Here is a 22,076-nt window from a genome sequence, read left to right on the forward strand (position 1 = left end):
GATGAGTACCTCCATGAAATTTTGTGAAAGACAATTCGGAGGGGTGTGCTAACAAGGTGAATCATCAAGTTAGCGTGACATGCCGTACGGACTACCATACGAATTTTTATTATTTGAAAAATAAAAAATTCGTATTTTGCAATCTAGGATGAGTACCCTCATAAAATTTTATGACAGACCATATAGAGGGGTGTGCTAACAGGGTGAATCATCAAATCAGCGTGACATACCGTACGGACTGCGATACGAATTTTTATTATTCGAAAAATAAAAAAATCGTATTTTCCAATCTACGATGAGTACCCCCATGAAATTTCGTGACAGACCAATAAGAGCGGTTTGCTAACAGGGTGAATCATCAAATCAGCGTGACATGCCGTACGGACTGCGATACGAATTTTTATTGTTCGAAAAATAAAAAATTCATATTTTCCAATCTACGATAAGTACCCCCATGAAATTTCGTGACAGACCAATAAGAGGGTGGTGCTAACAGGGTGGATCATCAAATCAGCGTGACATGCCGTATGGACTGCGATACGAATTTTTATTGTTAGGAAAATGAAAAATTCATATTTTCCAATCTACGATGAGTACCCCCATGAAATTTTGTGACAGACCATTTAAAGCTGTGTGCTAACAGGATGAATCATCAAATCAGCGTGACATGCCGTACGGAGCGCGATACGAATTTTTATTGTTCGAAAAAAAAAAATTCATATTTTCCAATCTACGATGAGTACCCCCATGAAATTTCGTGACAGACCAATATGAGGGATGTGCTAACAGGGTGAATCATCAAATCAGCGTGACATGCCGTACGGACTGCGATACGAATTTTTGTTGGTCGAAAAAAAAATTCATATTTTCCAATCTACGATGAGTACCCCCATGAAATTTTGTGACAGACCATTTAGAGCAGTGTGCTAACGGGATGAATAATCAAATCAGCGTGACATGCCCTATGGACTGCGATACGAATTTTTTTTGTTCGAAAAATAAAAAATTCGTATTTTCCAATCTACGATGAGTACCCCCATGAAATTTCGTGACAGACCAATAAGAGAGGTATGCTAACAGGATGGGTCATCAAATCAGCGTGACATGCCGTACGGACTGCGATACGAATTTTTATTGTTCGGAAAATAAAAAATTCGTATTTTCTTATCTACGATGACCCCATGAACCAGTTGAATTTTGTATGAATGCCATTTGTTTCTTTTAGATACTTCCAAATGAAATATTGGCCAAGTTAGTGCTACAATGCATCTTCACGTCTTGGTTATGTGAGGATTTTCTTGTACTGTTCACAGAACGTCCACTTGAATGTCTTCAGAAATTGCCGTTTGAACTTTTCTGGCGTTATCTTTTACGTAGCCCAACTCTCGTTATCTGTTAGGTACTCAGTTGATAGCATAATTGGTCGAACAGGTCCCAAACTTCTTGTTGTGTCTGAAATTTGTCACCGAAACCAATCAGCATTAAATTCAATCTCTCTGTGTTTCACTTGAACGTACAATTTCTCATTTGAGTTACGAAGAGCACATCAGCTAAGAGCAAACTGATCAGATAACATCAAATGACAAGTTTCAAAATTCATAAATATTAACCTCATCCGCTGTGCAAAATTCAGCAAATATCGACCAAACAATAAAATCATTGAGCGATAAATCTTTTTTGTATTATGGGCTTTGCTGAACCTGTATTTAGCTTAAATTCTTTGACGAATACGTTAGGAAATGGATTACTCATAAAAATAATTGAAATAATTTTTTTCTCAGTCATTATTAAACTAGACCCATTAAAATTGTTATCATTATAGTTGGGCTCACCGTTAAAAATATGGCGATGACGCCGTATCTACGTCACCGATGACGTCACATGACGCACTTCTACGCCGAAATATAAGCAATATGAAATTATGGTTGACGTATCCAAGCGAATTTCTTCAATTGATTCATATATATCTTCCTGAATTCTGTTTAATGGATGTCCGGGCTATTCACTGATATCACCCTGTATAATGTAAATATAATTTTTCATATAAGTCAAAAATATATATTTTGTGTTAAATATTTAATTTAAACTGATTTTTAATAATTTTTCTTCAAATGTATCAAATTATTATATTGAATATATATAACTCAAAAGTTGAAGCTGTCGTACTCATAACAAACCTAGGCAACTCGTGCAGAACTCTACAAAACTTAATGTTTTTTCTCTAAACCGTTGATTTCTGACTGGGGGTCCACACCTGACCTTGCAAAATATCCCACTACAAGTCATCACGTGGCAGCGGCAGTTGTGGTCAGTGTTGCCACATCTACCAACTTTTAGGTAGATCTACCAACTTTGCCCTCAGTCTACCTGTCTACCAACCTAAGCCTCAAATCTACCTATTTTTCAAAATTTTCTAATGTGTTTTTTTATTTTCTTATTTTCATAATTTTATGACACGTAAATGTAAATAATTGTATTTATGAATAAATGAATTACAAGTAAAAAAAAAAGTTTCAACGCCATTATTGAAAACATTTTCTTTCTTACTGAAGGATGAGGTGGTATGGCTTTGTGACTTAGCTCAACGGCGAATAAAAACACTTACGATTGACAGTTGACATTGACACTTCAGTACCGCGTAAACCGAGTTTGAAGCATTCGAGTTGTTTGTTAGCATTACATCAAAATATTCAGTTGAATTTGATGTAATAATTGTGATATTATTTGTTTTTGTCTAATTTTGTTAGTTACTACAGAGTTGTGAGTGAGTTGTTATGACCTACTTCTGCCTCTAGCAACCTAGAGTATATCTTAAAGAGTAATGGATTCTGATAGCAGCGATGCCCATGATAGTGGCGGAGAAGGTGCACGGAGTCAAAGGTCAGATACTCCGCCACGAAAGGTCAGAAAAAGGCACTATGATCAAAAATATATCAAGTCATGGGAAAAAGAAAAGGAATATGCAGGTTGGCTACAAGGTAGTACGAAGGGGGATGAATATTTTTATTGTAAAGCATGCAAGTGTGATCTTAAATGCTCTGGTGGAAGATTTATTCTAAATAAACATGCGAATAACGTATTCCAAAAACACTTTATTGTGAGATTTTCACTAAATTGTTTTACAAAAACGCAACACGTGTTTCGCCATACAATGGCTTCATCTGGTGTGTCTTTCCACGCCAGATGAAGCCATTGTATGGCGAAACACGTGTTGCGTTTTTGTAAAACAATTTAGTGAAAATCTCACAATAAAGTGTTTTTGGAATACGTTAGTTATGGATTTTCATCAAGTATCGGCCGATTCCATCATAAACATGCGAATAGTTTGAAGCATGTTTCTAATGTGAAAGGTGAAGTTTCATGCTTATTGTTTTACTTTTATAATTATTATGTGATATAATCTTTGATCTTTGGGTATTATTATTTTTTAAATAAAAGTCAGTAATTACTGAAGTAAGTTATACACATTATAACACTTATTTTTAGGCTCAGCAAACCAACAAACTATAACCCAATTTGGTCAAGGTCAGTCAAAAAAGGCATTTGAGGATAAAATCAAAACCGGTGAAATAAGAATGGCATGTTTTTTGGCAAAAAATAATCTACCTTTTAACATTGCTGGTAAGTTCATATATGGTGACTAGCTAGGATTAGTAATTTAATAATCTATAGGTTATATTGTATCATATTTTCTCCACAACTATTTTTTTACTATATGTATTCAAATCATAATTATTATTTTTCAGGTGACCTAAAGATACTTATCCAAGATGTGTGCACAGATTCCGAAATAGCAAAACAGATAACTTTCGAAAAAACAAAGGCACAAGCTATTATTACAAATGTAACTGGAAAATTGTCTCATAGTGAGTTAGTTGAGACTTTGAAAACTGAACGATTTTCTTTAATTGTTGATGAGAACACTGACAAATCAACCACAAAACACTTGGCGCTCATTGCCAGGACAACAGTAGATTTTAAAGTGGAAGACAATTTTTTGTGCTTAATACCAATTGTGGATGGTAGTGCTTCTGCATTACATGAAAAATGCAAACAATATTTTGATAATCAAAATATTCCCTACAAACAAAACATGATTGGATTCGCAGCTGACGGAGCTAACACCATGTTTGGTCCACACCATTCATTATCTACCCTGTTTGCAACAGAAATTCCAAATTTATTCCTAATGAAGTGCATTTGCCATTCCTTCCACCTATGTGCTTCATATGCCTGCAAAACTCTTCCTAGAGGTGTAGAGGATTTTGCAAGAGATGTTTATAATTACATCCAGAATAGCCCAAAACGTATGGGTGACTATGAAGAATTTCAGTGTTTTGTGGCTGTGAAACCCCATAAACTACTACACCAAGCTCAAACAAGATGGCTTTCTCTACTTCCTGTAGTAAAAAGACTTTTAGAACAGCTTCCAGCCTTACAGTTATACTTTCAGAATGCTGTTTTGAATGACAGGCTACTTGCAGCTCAAACAATACATATAAAATCTATGGATCCTTCAACAGAGCTATACTTAAATTTTTTGGATTTTGTTTTGCCCTATTTCCATGATATTAACAAAGAAATGCAATCAGAAAGTCCCAAACTTTATTTATTGTATGAGAGGATTTTCACAATATACAAAACTATCATGGAATGTTTTATTAAACCTGATATACTGCAGTTGACTGAAGGTGAAAAAACCAGTAGCAGGGATAAAAGCCTGGACTCAGAGAACAAAATTTTGAGTTTAGATTATGAAAATAAAATGAATCATCTAACGATTGAAGAAGTGTACCTTGGTGGTAAAGTTCAATTCCTATTACTGAAACCAGGTTTTATGGCCAGAATCCATGAAATGGAAATAATACAGTTTAAAGAAAAATGCATTCTCTTTTATATGGAAAGTTTAAGACAAATAAAGCAACGTTTTTGTTTTGAAGAGAAGCAAAGATTAAAATCTCTTGCATTTATAAACCCTCAGCATTTAATTGAAAAACATGCAGTCCCATCTATTGCTCATATAGGAGTTCTGTTTCCAGGCAAGTTTTAGTTATTAATTTTATCTACTTAAGATTTTTTTTCATTTTAATTTAATTATTTATGTAAATATAACTTCTTTTTTCAGGACTATTCCCAGAGACAGATAACGTGACCGAATTAGACAGAGAGTGGAGATTATTGAGAAACATGGCACTCCCCTTTACAGGAAAGAATGCGGATCCTACACCTGAAGAGTTCTGGAAGCATGTTTTATTAATCAAAAAAGGAGACCAGTCTCCAATGTTCCCTCTGCTATGTCAATTCATAAGAAAATTACTGGCACTTCCTCATAGTAGTGCCAATGTTGAGAGACTGTTTTCCTCTATTAATAATATGAAAACCTGCCAAAGAAATAAACTTTGCACAGACACTCTAGAGGGTTTGTTACATACTAAAAGGTTTATCACAAAGAATAACGGGCAGCCTAGTAGTAATCATTTAAAACTTTTTAATAAGAATATGTATAAACACAAACAATAAATAAATTTATTATTATTTATGTATTTTTAATTAAAAAACCTATTAAATTAAGGTGGTAGATCTACCTATTTTTAATCTTGGATTCTACCAACTTCTACCGATTTTCGGCACATATTCTACTAATTTTCTAAAATTAGGGTTGGCAACACTGGTTGTGGTTGTTGCGAGGCACTTGCACAGATTTCATAACTTCTTAGCATAAGCATGTAGCTGATAGGTTAGGTTAAAACTAGAATGATATTAGCTTCATGGGTAGATTTAAATGATTCGTAAACTTATGAAGTAATTGATAAGTAGAAACATTATTTTAGATTTATGATGTAAATTTATGGTTTTGTGAACTGCGAAAGTTTTAGTGAGGAAAGTTAATTAATTAACCGGGGTGAGTTTATTATCATCAAACATTTATTACTATCATCTTATTTTCACGATGTCTAAAAATAACAATAAATACCGTCAAATTGCGTGTACTATTGTCAATGCCGGATATAACTTTAATACGTTAGTAGAAAAAGAGTATAATGACGAAATATATCATACGTTAATGAAAACACTGAAGAAAAAAATACCAAAAACAACAGATATAGCCTTTATAAAGCTATTAAACTAAATTACGGGCAAATTAAAGACTTAATTAATAATTTGGTCTTATCGTCAACTGATTCTTTTTTTACTCGTTTCAAAAGGGCAGTCAGTTCAAATGACATAAATGAAAGTCATTGTCACCATCCAAAAAAGGAAGTTTTGGCACTTTATGCATTTCTTTGGGTCAAAAGAATAGTCTTAAGAATAGATTGAATTCAAAATTATTTTATATAAGACATAAAGATAAATTTTGTAAAATAAGATGTTCAACTCCTTCACCTCAAAACCCAGATGATATGGCTAACTTCTCTCTTGATATATCAAACATTTTTATTAGTGTGAAGTTAGCCACAGTTTCCTGGCCACACTTTCTGACGTAGGGAAAATTATATGCGGGATAGAGGAGCCAACGCGGGCGGTGTTGTCAGATTTTTTACTTTTTCTGTTTCTGATGATTGAACTTCTTCCAGTGAATAAACTTAACCTACAAGAAGACCATGTTTCTGATACAATATTCAACATAAAGTCTTACAAATCCGTGAGGAGACCATTGATAATCTACCCAAATGATTTCGAATGTCAGAAATTCTCATATTTCTCAAAAAGGAAGACATACAAATAATTATATAATATAATTGCAGTCAAAACAATGTGTGACCGTAATAGACGAGGAAAAAATTATTTCTCAATAAGACCATCAGTAAACTAACAGAAATATTTCAAGTGCCAAAAATTTTTGTATTTCGCAAAACTGATGACATATAGTTGAAATTATATACAGGGTTAAAACGATTTGTTTGGCCGTAATAGGCGAGGAAAAAAATAATGTCTGACAAAACTTCAACTAAAGTACCCGAAATATTTCGTGTGCGAAACATTTTTCAGCTACATGGGAAAGGAAACATATGGAATGTTATATATACAGAGTCAAATCAATTTGTTTGGCCGTAATGGGCGAGGAAAAAAATAATGTCTGACAAGACTTCAACTAAAGTACCTGAAATATTCCGTGTGCCAAAAATTATTGAGCTACATGGGAAAGGAAACATATCGAATGTTATATATACAGAGTCAAATCAATTTGTTTGGCCGTAATAGGCGAGGAAAAAAATAATTTCTAAACAAGACCATCAGTAAAATAACAGAAATATTTCGAGTGCCAACAATTTTTGAACTACATTGGGAAGAAAACATATGAAATGTTATATGTACAGAGTCAAATCAATTTGTTTGGCCGTAATAGGCGAGGAAAAAAATAATGTCTGACAAGACTTCAACTAAACTACCCGAAATATTCCGTGTGCCAAAAATTTTTGAGCTACATTGGAAAGGAAACATAAATAATGTTATATATACAGAGTCAAATCAATTTGTTTGGCCGTAATAGGCGAGGAAAAAAATAATGTCTGACAAGACTTCAACTAAACCCGAAATATTACGTGTGCCAAAAATTTTTGAACTACATTGGAAAGAAAACATATGGAATGTTATATATACAGAGTCAAATCAATTTGTTTGGCCGTAATATGCGAGGAAAAAAATAATGTCCGACAAGAGTTCAATTAAAGTTCCCGAAATATTACGTGTGCCAAAAATTTCTGAGCTACATGGGAAAGAAAACATATGGAATGTTATATATACAGAGTCAAATCAATTTGTTTGGCCGTAATATGCGAGGAAAAAAATAATGTCCGACAAGAGTTCAACTAAAGTTCCCGAAATATTCCGTGTGTCAAAAATTTTTGAACTACATTGGAGAGAAAACATATGAAATGTTATATGTACAGAGTCAAATCAATTTGTTTGGCCGTAATAGGTGAGGAAAAAAATAATTTCTCAACTAGACCATCAGGAAAGTAACAGAAATATTTCGAGTGCCAAGAATTTTTGTATTTCGCAAAATTGAAGACATATAGTTGAAATTATTTACAGGGTCAAAACAATTTGTTTGGCCGTAATAGGCGAGGAAAAAAATAATGTCTGACAAGAATTCAACTAAAGTACCCGAAATATTCCGTGTGCCAAAAATTTTTGAACTGCATTGGAAAGAAAACATATGGAATGTTATATATACAGAGTCAAATCAATTTGTTTGGCCGTAATAGGCGAGGAAAAAAATAATTTCTAAACAAGACCATCAGCTAAGTAACAGAAATATTTCGAGTGCCAAGAGTTTTTGTATTTCGCAAAACTGAAGACATATAGTTGAAATTATATACAGGGTCAAAACAATTTGTTTTGCCGTAATAAGCCAGGAAACAAATAATTTCTAAACAAGACCATCAGTAAACTAATAGAAATATTTAAAGTTCCAAGAATTTTAGTATTTCGCAGAACTGAAGACATACAGATGGAATTATATACAGGGTGGAAACAATTTGTCTGGCCGTAATAAACGAAAAAATATAATTCAAATTAGTACCTGAAATTTTACGCGTGCCAAATATTATTTAGCTTTCCTTGGAGAGGGACATAAATGAATGAATCACAACATTCCGAATTTTGCATATAGATGTTTGAATCTATATATATATATATATATATATATATATATATATATAACAACTCATTTTTAACCTGCAAGTCATCAAAAAACATTGTGTTACAGTAATTCGAAATGCTTTGGAAAAATAGAAGGGATAATTTTCAGGGGTAAATTTCATTATACAATGTTTCATTCGCATAGTTCACAAATGAATCCTCCATCAGGACATTTTTCATACCGCATATGACAAGCTTCGTGGGAAAGTCTTCGACACTTTTCACATTGTTTTATTTTGGTATCTACTGTTATTATGACCCCGCAAATTATACATTTATCCTGCATGTTATCAGAATTATGCAATATATCAAGTTTTATTTTATTTCTATATCCTCTTATGTTGACGATGTTCATTAGAGATTTTGAAGCTGCAATATTTTCAAAAAAATATAATATGAATGGACCGCAACTAAATGAATCTTTTTGTATGTCGTGTGAGAGTACTGTTATTTTCCAGTTAGTTAGCTCGTACTAAGAAACCAACGCCGCAGTGAACACAAAGATTTATAGTATCATCAATTATACTTTTGTCTTCAAGCATCCGTCTCAAATGTTCACCCTGAAAATTTGTCGATTTGTTGTTATATTTTTTTAACCAATTTTCTTGAGATGCCAATCCTTGATCATCAACAGTCGCCTTGTGAGAAACTAATACTTTTCTATGCTTTCCTTTATTTGGAATTTCAAGTAATTCTTCTTTATACACCGATAGTACATACGTTCGTATTTTTCGCACCACCCTGCTACATTTTTGTCCCATATGACTGGCTAGAATGTTATTTTTGCATATACCATACCACCTCTCGACGGGGGCGTTGCTCTTTCTGTTTGAATCCTCCAACATCAATCCGCTCCACAAAGGTACGTATGGTAAGTACCGTTTCATAATGGTGTCAAAAAATTCTTTACAGTTGACAGGCTAATTCTTGAAAATGAATATAAAAAGGGCTCTTTTCGTATATTGTAGTGGAATATTCTGAAGGAGTTGTATATGTTATACACGAAGTATCATATTCAATATCTTTTGCACAGCATATTTTTAGCAGATTATGTAAACTTTTGTTCAAGGTTGGAGTTTTTGATGGAGAATTTAGTACAACCGCTATATTTTTGAACCATAACTGAAAAGTATTCCACTTCCGTATATTGAAAGAGGCCGCTAAAATTTCTTTCAGATGTGTCCTTATAACATCTTCTTGGAAATGGTTTTTAACTTCAATTACCATATTCTTGAATATATGATTGCAACAAATATGTAACTTAATTTTGTTGCTTGGAAATGTTTTCAACTTTGTGACAATATTATACGTCAGCTCTAGGTAATCTATCAGCTCCATACTATTCCATGCTACAGAGGTTGAATTCATCAATGCCCAACTGAAATCAACGACAACAGAACTGAATGGGGGCCACTTCTTTTGTTCTTGCAAGTAGAATGATCTGAATTTCAACTGCCATGCACCGATCGAACCAGCGTCGTGATCAGATGATATCATTTCTACCACTGGACATACTCTTTTATTTCTGGGTAGTTGAATGACTCCGCAGTAATAGAATATATTTTTCGATGTTTTTTTAGGTTTTCTTATTAGTGAACCTGTTGAATCTAAATATAAAACAGGTTTTTGCCTCATCAGAAACATTTGTTCTCTGCTATATACATACACATGCAGTGGGTCACCGACAGTCTTAATATATTCTGGATGACTTCGATACATTAATAACATATCTATGATGTCATCGGAGTGCCTATCATTTCTCGCAAATATCTCTGCTCTGGCTTTTCGATATACTGCATCTGATCTAACAAAACCTAAATTATGTGTTTCAGCTGTCGAAATGGATAGCGACAAAACATCGTTTTGACGTTGGTCTAGTGGATTTATATGCAACAAATTATTTTTAACGATTTTTCGTTGGATACCTCTCATTTGCTCATATTCTTTCCCTAAATGATTAAAATCATTTGATGTACTGAATACTTCCACTATATGGGTTGGTCTAGAAATATTGGAAACATTGTTTATGAGAAAGATGAATTTTTTACAGCTCTTATGTTGACAATAAGCATAGATTTTCATAAGGTCACCACTTTTTAGATATCGTTGTGTTTTGTAACATACTAAACAAGTATTATTAACAGATTTAATTTTTATATTCATCATGAATTGGTAAGAGCTTTCTATCAATTGACGATCTTTACATATAAACTGAAATTCTTTTTTGTTAAGTATAAATACTCCTTCTTTGAATGTACACATGGTGTAAGTGTTCCTCGACCAGTTACTTTCGTTCAAATTTTTGCATCCGTAAGGTAAAATTTTTGTTGTTCCGTCTTCAATTTGTTTTGTTAAGTAAGCAAATTCTTCATCAATATCTTCATTATCGGGAGTAACATTTATAATTTGTTCCTGAACATGTGTTATTTTGTTCTCAGTTGATTGGAATGAAAGAGAATCTGGGGTCTCCGATATTATATTTTCATTTTGATAGTTTATTTTCGTGGATTCTAGCTGATCATGTCCTTGGGAAAAAGTTATGTTTTCGCAAGACGAGGGTATCATCGGTTTGCTATTTTTGTCTTCATCTGCAATAAATGATCGTTCAACATCTACGTTCTCTACAATTGTTGAATGTAGAAATCCGTTTTCAGGAATATCAATATTAGGAAAACATTCATGAGGAATAGGAGAAACACTGCATTCAAAAACGTCAGACATTTTCAAACTCATTCTCGCTTTCAAATCATTGGCATGTCTTTTGATGAAACCATGTAATTTCTTACGAGTTCTCACGTTACTCTTCTCTCCTATTATTTTACACAATTCTGAGTAATGAGGGTTGCTGTAGTAACTTTGGGTGAGTAAATATTCAATACTGAGCCCTTTAGTTTTCAAATGACCTAATACTAAATCAATATTTCGTTCAACCAATTTTTTATTATTTGAAACTTTGGGTACAGGTTTTTCATCACAACGCTTTTCTTTGAATAATATCATTGATTTGATATTTCCAGTATTTTTTTTCAGTGCTTGCAATACCATGAATCGAAACGTATTGCTACTGGTTGAAAATAAATGATTGGCATCATCTTCAATTATTGGACTTGATATATTCAAGTATTCTAATGTAGTTTGGGTAATACTTGTATTCGCATTCAGATAATCGGCGAGTTTTCTAACTGGAAACTTCGTTTTGCGACCAGCCATTGTATTAAAATAAATTCCAATAGATACTTTTGGAAATGAAATCAACAACTGAATCAACAGATTTTGCCAACTCTTTGCAAATGAATCGAAACCTCTATTGAAGCGAGAAAAACATTTTTCCCTTTCAAAAAACGTAACAAGCGCCTAGAAAATTATGTGATGTACGTTGTAGTAATAGTATCTCAAGAAAAGTTCGAATAATTCAAGAAATAAATCAAATGAAGCAAATCATCGAAGCCGTCGCATAAATCACAGCGAGCTAAAATGAATCTAAAATGGAATATTAAGTACCTACATACGAAACATTGCTAAGATCTACCGCTCTACCTACATAATAGTCGACGAGTTGTCTATCTCTACAACGCGCTCCTAAGGTAGACACGTTGGTTAAAAATTGATCTAAATCAACAACTTTTTCAACTGAAACCGTCTGTTAAAAAACACCGACCGTTGAAATAATCAAATGTTAAGATATTCGGAACAATATTAATCTGAAGAATTTTACTGTTTGGATTATGTATAAATTCTGATGCAGATTGAAATATAGGAAAATATCGAATATATAAAAAAAGATGTAGAGAGGTAGTTGAGTAAAATATGTTTCTCTGTTTAAAAATTATCGATTATTAGTATCGATTAATGCAATGACCAAAAAAAATGTATCGGAATGATTCATTTAAAAAAGGATGAAAAAAATGTACAGTAAACTAATGCTGAATTGTAAGAATACTGTGAAAGAGTCACAAAAAGTTGTATGGAGAAGTAGTCGACAAAATACTTAAAAAAAAATTTGAATGCCAATTGGAAACAATAACAAGTGTTAGGTTTTTCAAAAGAAAAAAAATGTTAATTGAATTTTTGTGTGAAGTGATTATAGTGGCATGTTTCAGCGACTAAAGCCCCGTAGCGATTAGTAAATACTACACGCTGTTACAATTCGCTTTTGAAGTAATAATATGTTCGGAATAGTGAGAATCTTGCGATGGATCTGCAAATGTATCGTAATCATCTGATAGTTAAATATTCTCAAGAGGATAATCCAATAAGAAAGAGATTTTACTTTATTAGATTATCCGCTAGGAAGGAGTAAATGAGAAGTTTGATGAAAGGATTGTTCAGGTATATCGACGTTACTTCGAATTGATATCACGAAAAGTCTTCAATATTGATTAACGTCGTAGAAATTACGAGTTTGTTGTAGGACAATGATTAGTTTTGGTTTCACAACTGACTGCCATAGAGACTCTCGTGTGTAGATGCCAATGGGTTGCCCTTTCATGAAAGACAAACGGAGAACCTACAATCACAGAATGGTATCTATCGACTGCTATCCTATCCAGATTACCAATGGATGGCGAATGTTTATTATTACTCAGGCTGATAGGCCGTGGTCGAAAAAATTCGAATACAATAAATTTGAGAAATTTCACGAAATATTTTGACAAATTTGATTGTTTCGTCAAAAAATTGAAAAATTATATTTTGAAGATGAATAACTTCGAAAAGCGTCTGTTTATCAAGAAATTATATGATATATTTTTTGTAGAGTGTTCAATTTTTTGAACTATTGTACAGTTATGAAAAACTCAAAAACCAAACTTTTCCATGTTAATCAAAAGGGAAATTAAAATTTACCAAGCGGTATATTTTTGTTAGACTGAACCTAAATCAAATAATTGATATTTTGTAAGGAATAGGTGAAGTAAACTTTTTATGTTTTACGATATCATTATATATATATATATATATATATATACATATATATATATATATATATATATATATATATATATATATATATATATATATATATAAATTATAAATGAAACAATTAGTGGACACAACACTCCAAAAGTGGGGCAAACCGCGGACACGGGTTTCTGGCTATTGGCCTCATCAGCGCGGTGCAGCCAAGTGTAAAGATGGGCAACACTTGTTTGCCGAAAGCAGGAAACAACACATATGCACGAAGTCAACAACAGGAGCCAACCGCTCCTTTGTGGTTCCAGTTAGAAGACCTAGAATTCCCAGGCTACAACTAACATGACCACGTAGGCAGCTATAGCTACCTGCGTGACATCCGGGTCCAGGCTATCATAACCACTCGATAAAATCTCTCTTTGTATATATATATATATATATATATATATATATATATATATATATATATATATATATATATATATATATATATATTTCTACCGTAGTGTGCGCTGGTCAGGCCCTATCTCCCGAAGCCCCGATACATTTGGGAGGGCGCGTCAGCATTATCAATCAGTGACCACTCCCCACACCGTGAGGTAAGTGATCATTGGGTCCGAGAATCATGTGCCCTGAGCAAGCGCAGTGAGCCAAGAATGACAGCCTTCTACATCTATGCGGTTAAGATTTTTGCTTTAGTGCGGCAAGCCGGTATGATTTTAAGATTTCATAGTAGAGAGGACATCATTCCACCAAGGACTCCAATAATCAGAACAACCATCTTGACAGAGTTGTCTGGATAGAGTCTGCAGAGTTCGAAGAAAAAATCTCGATATTTTATCCCTTTTTCCTCCCCTTTTCTGACGACATTCGTCTCGCCAGGAGCTGAAAACTCCACGACAAATATCGTTTTGCTCTGGTGGTCGAGAAGGACCACATCAGGCTTCTCAGCTTATTGGCTTATTATTATTATTCTCACCGTAGTGTGCGCTGGTCAGGCCTTATTCCTCAAAGCCCCAATACATTCGGGAGGGCGCGTCAGCATTATCAACCAATGACTACTGCCTGGCAAGCCATGATGAACCCCTCAGTTTCCGACTTCAGCCCACTCGACTTGAGAAAAACGAACGTCAGGCGCTTTGATAAGCCAAGGTCTCCAATGTTATTGAAGAAGAAAGACCCCATGCATTGGCTTATTCTTGTGTCTCCGCAGAAGTGAGGTGATCTCTGCGGTTTTTATCTGACCTTTTTTCTGAACGGGTCTTTGGTTGTAACTCAATAATTTTTGGCACACGAAATATTTCGGCTACTTTAGTTGAAGTCTTGTTAGACATCATTTTTTTCCTCGCCTATTACGGCCAAACAAATTGATTTGACACTGTATATATAACATTCCATATGTTTCCTTTCCCAGGTAGGTCAATAATTTTTGGCACACGTAATATTTCGGGTACTTTAGTTGAAGTCTTGTCAGACATTAATTTTTTCCTCGCCTATTACGGCCAAACAATTTGTTTTGATCCTGTAAATAATTTCAACTATATGTCTTCAATTTTGCGAAATATATAAATTCTTGGCACTTGAAATATTTCTGTTACTTCACTGATGGTCTTGTTTAGAAATTATTTTTTTCCTCGCCTATTACGGCCAAACAAATTGTTTTGACTCTGTATATATAACATTCCACATGTTTCCTTTACAATGTAGCTCAAAAATTTTTGGCACACGGAATATTTTGGGTACTTTAGTTGAAGTCTTGTCAGACATTATTTTTTTCCTAGCCTATTACGGCCAAACAAATTGATTTAACTCTGTATATATAACATTCCATATGTTTTCTTTCCAATGTGGTTCAAACATTTTTGGCACACGGAATATTTCGGGAACTTTAGTTGAAGTCCTGTCAGACATTATTTTTTTCCTCGCCTATTACGGCCAAACAAATTGTTTTGACCCTGTATATAATTTCAACTATATGTCTTCAGTTCTGCGAAATACAAAAATTCTTGGCACTCGAAATATTTCTGTTACTTTGCTGAAGGTCTTGTTTAGAAATTATTTTTTTCCTCGCCTACTACAGCCAAACAAATTGTTTTGACCCTGTATATAATTTCAACTATATGTCTTCAGTTCTGCGAAATACAAACATTCTTGGCACTCGAAATATTTCTGTTACTTTGCTGAAGGTCTTGTTCAGAAATTATTTTTTTCCTCGCCTATTACGGCCAAACAAATTGATTTAACTCTGTATATATAACATTCCATATGTTTTCTTTCCAATGTAGTTCAAAAATTTTTGGCACTTGAAATATTTCTGTTACTTTACTGATGGTCTTGTTGGGAAATTATTTTTTTCCTCGCCTATTACGGCCAAACAAATTGATTTGACTCTGTACATATAACATTTCATATGTTTTCTTTTCAATGTAGTTCAAAAATTTTCGGCACACGGAATATTTCGGGTACTTTAGTTGAATTCTTGTCAGACATTATTTTTTTCCTCGCCTATTACGGCCAAACAAATTGTTTTGACCCTGTAAATAATTTCAACTATATGTCTTCAATTTTGCGAAATACAAAAATTCTTGGCACTCGAAATATTTCTGTTACTTTGCTGAAGGTCTTGTTTAGAAATTATTTTTTTCCTCGCCTATTACAGCCAAACAAATTGTTTTGACCCTGTATATAATTTCAACTATATGTCTTCAGTTCTGCGAAATACAAAAATTCTTGGCACTCGAAATATTTCTGTTACTTTGCTGAAGGTCTTGTTCAGAAATTATTTTTTTCCTCGCCTATTACGGCCAAACAAATTGATTCAACTCTGTATATATAACATTCCATATGTTTTCTTTCCAATGTAGTTCAAAAATTTTTGGCACTTGAAATATTTCTGTTACTTTACTGATGGTCTTGTTGGGAAATTATTTTTTTCCTCGCCTATTACGGCCAAACAAATTGTTTTGACCCTGTATATAATTTCAACTATATGTCTTCAGTTCTGCGAAATACAAAAATTCTTGGCACTCGAAATATTTCTGTTACTTTGCTGAAGGTCTTGTTTAGAAATTATTTTTTTCCTTGCCTATTACAGCCAAACAAATTGTTTTGACCCTGTATATAATTTCAACTATATGTCTTCAGTTCTGCGAAATACAAAAATTCTTGGCACTCGAAATATTTCTGTTACTTTGCTGAAGGTCTTGTTTAGAAATTATTTTTTTCCTTGCCTATTACAGCCAAACAAATTGTTTTGACCCTGTATATAATTTCAACTATATGTCTTCAGTTCTGCGAAATACAAAAATTCTTGGCACTCGAAATATTTCTGTTACTTTGCTGAAGGTCTTGTTCAGAAATTATTTTTTTCCTCGCCTATTACGGCCAAACAAATTGATTTAACTCTGTATATATAACATTCCATATGTTTTCTTTCCAATGTAGTTCAAAAATTTTTGGCACTTGAAATATTTCTGTTACTTTACTGATGGTCTTGTTGGGAAATTATTTTTTTCCTCGCCTATTACGGCCAAACAAATAGATTTGACTCTGTACATATAACATTTCATATGTTTTCTTTTCAATGTAGTTCAAAAATTTTTGGCACACGGAATATTTCGGGTACTTTAGTTGAATTCTTGTCAGACATTATTTTTTTCCTCGCCTATTACGGCCAAACAAATTGTTTTGACCCTGTAAATAATTTCAACTATATGTCTTCAATTTTGCGAAATACAAAAATTCTTGGCACTTGAAATATTTCTGTTACTTTACTGATGGTCTTGTTGAGAAATTATTTTTTTCCTCGCCTATTACGGCCAAACAAATTGATTTGACGCTGTATATATAACATTCCATATGTTTTCTTTCCAATGTAGTTCAAAAATTTTTGGTACACGGAATATTTCGGGAATTTAGTTGAAGTCTTGTCAGACATTACTTTTTTCCTCGCCTATTACGGCCAAACAAATTGTTCTGACCCTGTATATAATTTCAACTATATGTCTTCAGTTCTGCGGAATACAAAAATTTTTGGCACTCGAAATATTTCTGTTACTTTGCTGAAGGTCTTGTTTAGAAATTATTTTTTTCCTCGCCTATTACAGCCAAACAAACTGTTCTGACCCTGTATATAATTTCAACTATATGTCTTCAGTTCTGCGAAATACAAAAATTCTTGGCACTCGAAATATTTCTGTTACTTTGCTGAAGGTTTTGTTTAGAAATTATTTTTTTCCTCGCCTACTACAGCCAAACAAATTGTTTTGACCCTGTATATAATTTCAACTATATGTCTTCAGTTCTGCGAAATACAAAAATTCTTGGCACTCGAAATATTTCTGTTACTTTGCTGAAGGTCTTGTTCAGAAATTATTTTTTTCCTCGCCTATTACGGCCAAACAAATTGATTTAACTCTGTATATATAACATTCCATATGTTTTCTTTCCAATGTAGTTCAAAAATTTTTGGCACACGGAATATTTCGGGAATTTAGTTGAAGCCTTGTCAGACATTATTTTTTTCCTCGCCTATTACGGCCAAACAATTTGTTTTGACCCTGTAAATAATTTCAACTATATGTCTTCAATTTTGTGAAATACAAAAATTCTTGGCACTGGAAATATTTCTGTTACTTAGCTGATGGTCTTGTTTGGAAATCATTTTTTTCCTCGCCTATTATGGCCAAACAAATTGTTTTGACTCTGTAAATATAACATTCCACATGTTTCCTTCACAATGTAGCTCAAAAATTTTTGGCACACGGAATATTTTGGGTACTTTAGTTGAAGTCTTGTCAGACATTATTTTTTTCCTCGCCTATTACGGCCAAACAAATTGATTTGACTCTGTATATATAACATTACTTATGTTTCCTTTCCAATGTAGCTCAAACATTTTTGGCACACGGAATATTTCCTGTACTTTAGTTGAAGTCTTGTCAGACATTAGCTTTTTCTTAGCCTATTACGGCCAAACAAATCGTTTCGACCCTGTATATAATTTTATCTGTATGTCTTCAGTTTTGCTAAATACAAAAATTCTTGGCACTCGAAATATTTCTGTTATTTTACTGATGGTCTTTTTGAGAAATTATTTTTTTCTTCGCCTATTACGGCCAAACACATTGTTTTGACCGTAATTATATTATATAATTATTTGTATGTCTTCCTTTTTGAGAAATATGAGAATTTTTGACATTCGAAATCATTTGGGTAGATTATCAATAGTCTCCTTACAGATTTGTAAGACTTTATGTTGAGTATTGTATCAGAAACATGGTCTTCTTGTAGGTTAAGTTTATTCACTGGAAGAATTTCAATCATCAGAAACCGAAAAAATAGAAAATCTGGCAACACCGCCCGCGATTGCTCCTCTATCCCGCATATAATTTTCCCTACGTCAGAAAGTGTGGCCAGGAAACTGTGGCTAACTTCACACTGATAACATTTTTTCACGAATAGAAGTGTCACAGTTAAATGAAAATATTGATAATTCAAATATTTCAACTTCATTCAGTAAAAGCGTTATTTTGAATGAGGTGTGCGAGAAAACTTCAAATCTTAAATATGACAAGGAATTTGAGAAAAGCCATGCCAATTATTTAAGTTTTGCGATATCAGAAAATAAATCAGACGGGAAAGAGGACAAATTAAATTCATGTATTGTTGGAAAAGATGAAAACACCTCATCTTATAGTATTTCGGGAGAGGGTGAAAAAATCAATTGTGAATTGAAAAATATATATATATAAGCAGGCGTCTGAGTATTTAGGAATTTTACAAAAGGAAGTGAGAATTTGAGAGACCCTACTTGGAAAAGACCTTCATATAAAACTTGCAGGTTTTTAGAGGGGACGTTCATTCTTTCTGAGGCTGAATTTCAAAATATTTGTGTAAACAATAAGTTAGTTAGGAGATACTTTAATTTTGTACTGAGAAGGAAAATTCGAGTTGTAAATAATGTTTGTGTTCTCAATATAAAACATTCTAGATTTGCTAAGAAAAAAGACCAGAGCCTTGTGTATGGCTACTGTATGCATGACTGTGAGGTATTTATGTTGAAAATAAATAGTATCAGTCAGCCTGGTTGTCATGCAGTAGAGGTGTTCAGTTCCTCAATTAATTTCAATCATTTAAAAAAATATACCAGCCATGTGCGGGGTGTGGAAAGAAAGTTACTGGGTAATTCACTCCTCTCCCAAAAACCATTACTAAAACGCCATTATGATATCAAAACACTGAAGAAAGTACTTGTTTCTTCTGGAAACTTAGGAGATCTTAAATCAGATAGCGTTTATCGAAAAATTCGCTCCTAACAAATGTCAAAAAATGACAGACATGAGGATGACGTTTTGGATTTGATTTTAATGCAGCGATCAAATAAAAATTATATTTATTCTGTAGGGGTTCCCTTTTTCGTTTATATCTTTAGTAAAGAGCAGTAGTTGTTTACAGCTGATTCTCGGCCTCCCCCCACCACTATGACGTATCAATTGCTTTTTTTATTGGTTGTTGTTTGGTGAAGTCAAGGTGATGTGACCTTGAAGGGTGTGGTGTATGGATCGTTCAGAATTTTTTTCCCGGTTCTAATCCTCCCCCCACCAATATGATGTGTTATTTGCTTTTTTGTTGTGCAGTGAAGTCAAGGCGTTGTGACCTTGAAGTGTCTGGTGCATGGATCGTTCAGATTTTTTTTTCATATGAGATTTTGTGTGTTTATGTGTGTGTGTGTGTGTGTAGGAGAATGCACGGTACAGGGTTTCATCATGTGCTTGTTTGTCTATGTACAAACATACGTCTGCATACTTCGAAGATCCTCCAAGTAATAAATGCTCCATCGGTGTTAGGGCACCAAGTTAGTAGTGGAGTGACGTCACAGCAATAACCGTTCAACGGCTAGAGAGCGACATGTTCACTCCACGACGTGTGGCAGAGTAATGCGTATTCATCGGTCTGCCCTCACCTCTCCCGAAGCGATGAAGGTTGTGATGTAACGCATTGCTCTAGCCCCGCTATCGATGGTGACACCACGGCAGCCGAGGACCGTCTGCCTAACGTCTACCCTCTCTGAGACCGCAACGACCACTGCTTGCTCGTATATCGACATCTGTTATCGCATTCAGTTGGGAGGTAATCTTGGCGCATGTAGTTGAGAAGTGGGGTTGGCTATGACGTCTTGACGGGTCCTATCAGAGTGTATTTAAGAAGCGTACGAGTGTTGGCTATGTCAGTTTACATCAAGTGAGTTAGTGAGAACTATTATATAAAATGTATTCCTGTGACTGTGGTAGATCTTTCACTCGTAGTGATAATCTTCGTCGGCATCAGCTCCAGAGTTGCCAAGGAGGGCCTGCAGTGAAACGGGTGAGAGTGGATAATGCAACACCTATGTATACGTGCAATTGTTGTAATGTGACAATTCCTATGACCCAAGTGAATTCTCACCGAAGAACCATGAGTCATAAAAATAATGCATGTGTTCAATTGTCTGACGGTGTTCAAATTATAACGAATGCATTCAATTGCCGCATTGCTACATACAGGGTGGAGAGTTCGATTGTAACCAGTGACTACATGTCATTTTTCAATGAGATTAGGCAGAAGGTCATTGAATTACTGGAATCAGCCATCAGGATCCATAAAAGCATCAAGGTGAATATGGAAGTTTTTGGGAATTATATTCTTCAGACTGATGATTCGAGGGACACGAAGTCATTTAATTCCCAAAATAAAATAGTGGACCAATCTTCAGATTTGAATGCTGTTTTTGATGGATTCCGTGATGTAATTGTGGCTCAAACGACTGAGTTCCAGGATCGTGACTCAGGTATTTATTTTTTAAAAATTTCAATGAGATTGAATAGTAATTTTTTTTTATAATTCAGGTTGGACTTGTGAAAAAATATTGTTTCTCGAGGTCAACATTAATAAATACAGTCCACTGGAAGGACGTTCATATGTGAAGCTGCCTCAATGTATTCAATGGAAGAAAGCTGTTGTGAATGTTCGTAATGAAGATCAATATTGTTTTGCTTGGGCTATAACATCAGCATTATATCCTGCAGATAGTCGAGTGTCCGAACTTACGTCATATCCACATTTTTCCACTGTTTTAGATGTCACAGGTATGGATTTTCCGGTTAAAGTTAATAATAAGAGTATTGAAATATTCGAAGATAGGAATGATATTTCAATTAATGTTTACGGTTTAGAGAGTACATTTGACAAGGGTAAAATGAAGTATGAAGTGATTGGTCCATTGCGATACTCACAGAGAAGACTCCGGAGACATGCCAATTTGTTGTTTATAACTGATGACTCCGGTAATGGTCACTATTGTTGGATCAAAGATCTTTCAAGATTAGTTTCTAATCAACTATCAGCTCATAGACAGAAAAAATATTTTTGTGACGGATGTTTGATATATTTTTCTGATGAGAGATTGCTTTTACGTCATAATATGTATGATTGTAATCACATTAGTACCACAACACCAACTACTAATTTAAAGATCAATA

The 22,076-nt window shown here is 33.9% G+C and overlaps 1 protein-coding gene across 1 annotated transcript; it reads left to right on the top strand.

Annotated features, from left to right (window-relative positions):
* Window positions 1-2,720: 2,720 nt before the first annotated feature.
* On the top strand, window positions 2,721-10,513 carry LOC141484172 (uncharacterized). The gene is made up of 4 exons (XM_074179267.1): window positions 2,721-2,978; window positions 3,487-3,621; window positions 3,747-4,802; window positions 10,479-10,513. The coding sequence occupies exons 1-4, from the start codon at window positions 2,822-2,824 to the stop codon at window positions 10,511-10,513; spliced, it is 1,383 nt and encodes a 460-aa protein (XP_074035368.1). The 5' UTR covers window positions 2,721-2,821.
* Window positions 10,514-22,076: the final 11,563 nt, after the last annotated feature.

The sequence above is a fragment of the Leptinotarsa decemlineata genome, unplaced genomic scaffold, assembly GCF_025532065.1.
Source record: "Leptinotarsa decemlineata unplaced genomic scaffold, Ldec_3_MD MMD2_tig00005002_RagTag_RagTag, whole genome shotgun sequence".
Lineage (NCBI taxonomy): Eukaryota > Metazoa > Arthropoda > Insecta > Coleoptera > Chrysomelidae > Leptinotarsa > Leptinotarsa decemlineata.

Excerpts from the sequence above, each read along its gene's own strand:
- LOC141484172 (XM_074179267.1), top strand. The coding sequence starts at position 2,822 with ATGGATTCTGATAGCAGCGATGCCCATGATAGTGGCGGAGAAGGTGCA. Across the intron at positions 3,622-3,746 it reads TCTACCTTTTAACATTGCTG|GTGACCTAAAGATACTTATC; the intron begins GTAAGTTCATAT and ends ATTATTTTTCAG. Across the intron at positions 4,803-10,478 it reads TGAAGAAGTGTACCTTGGTG|CTGTCGAAATGGATAGCGAC; the intron begins GTAAAGTTCAAT and ends TATGTGTTTCAG.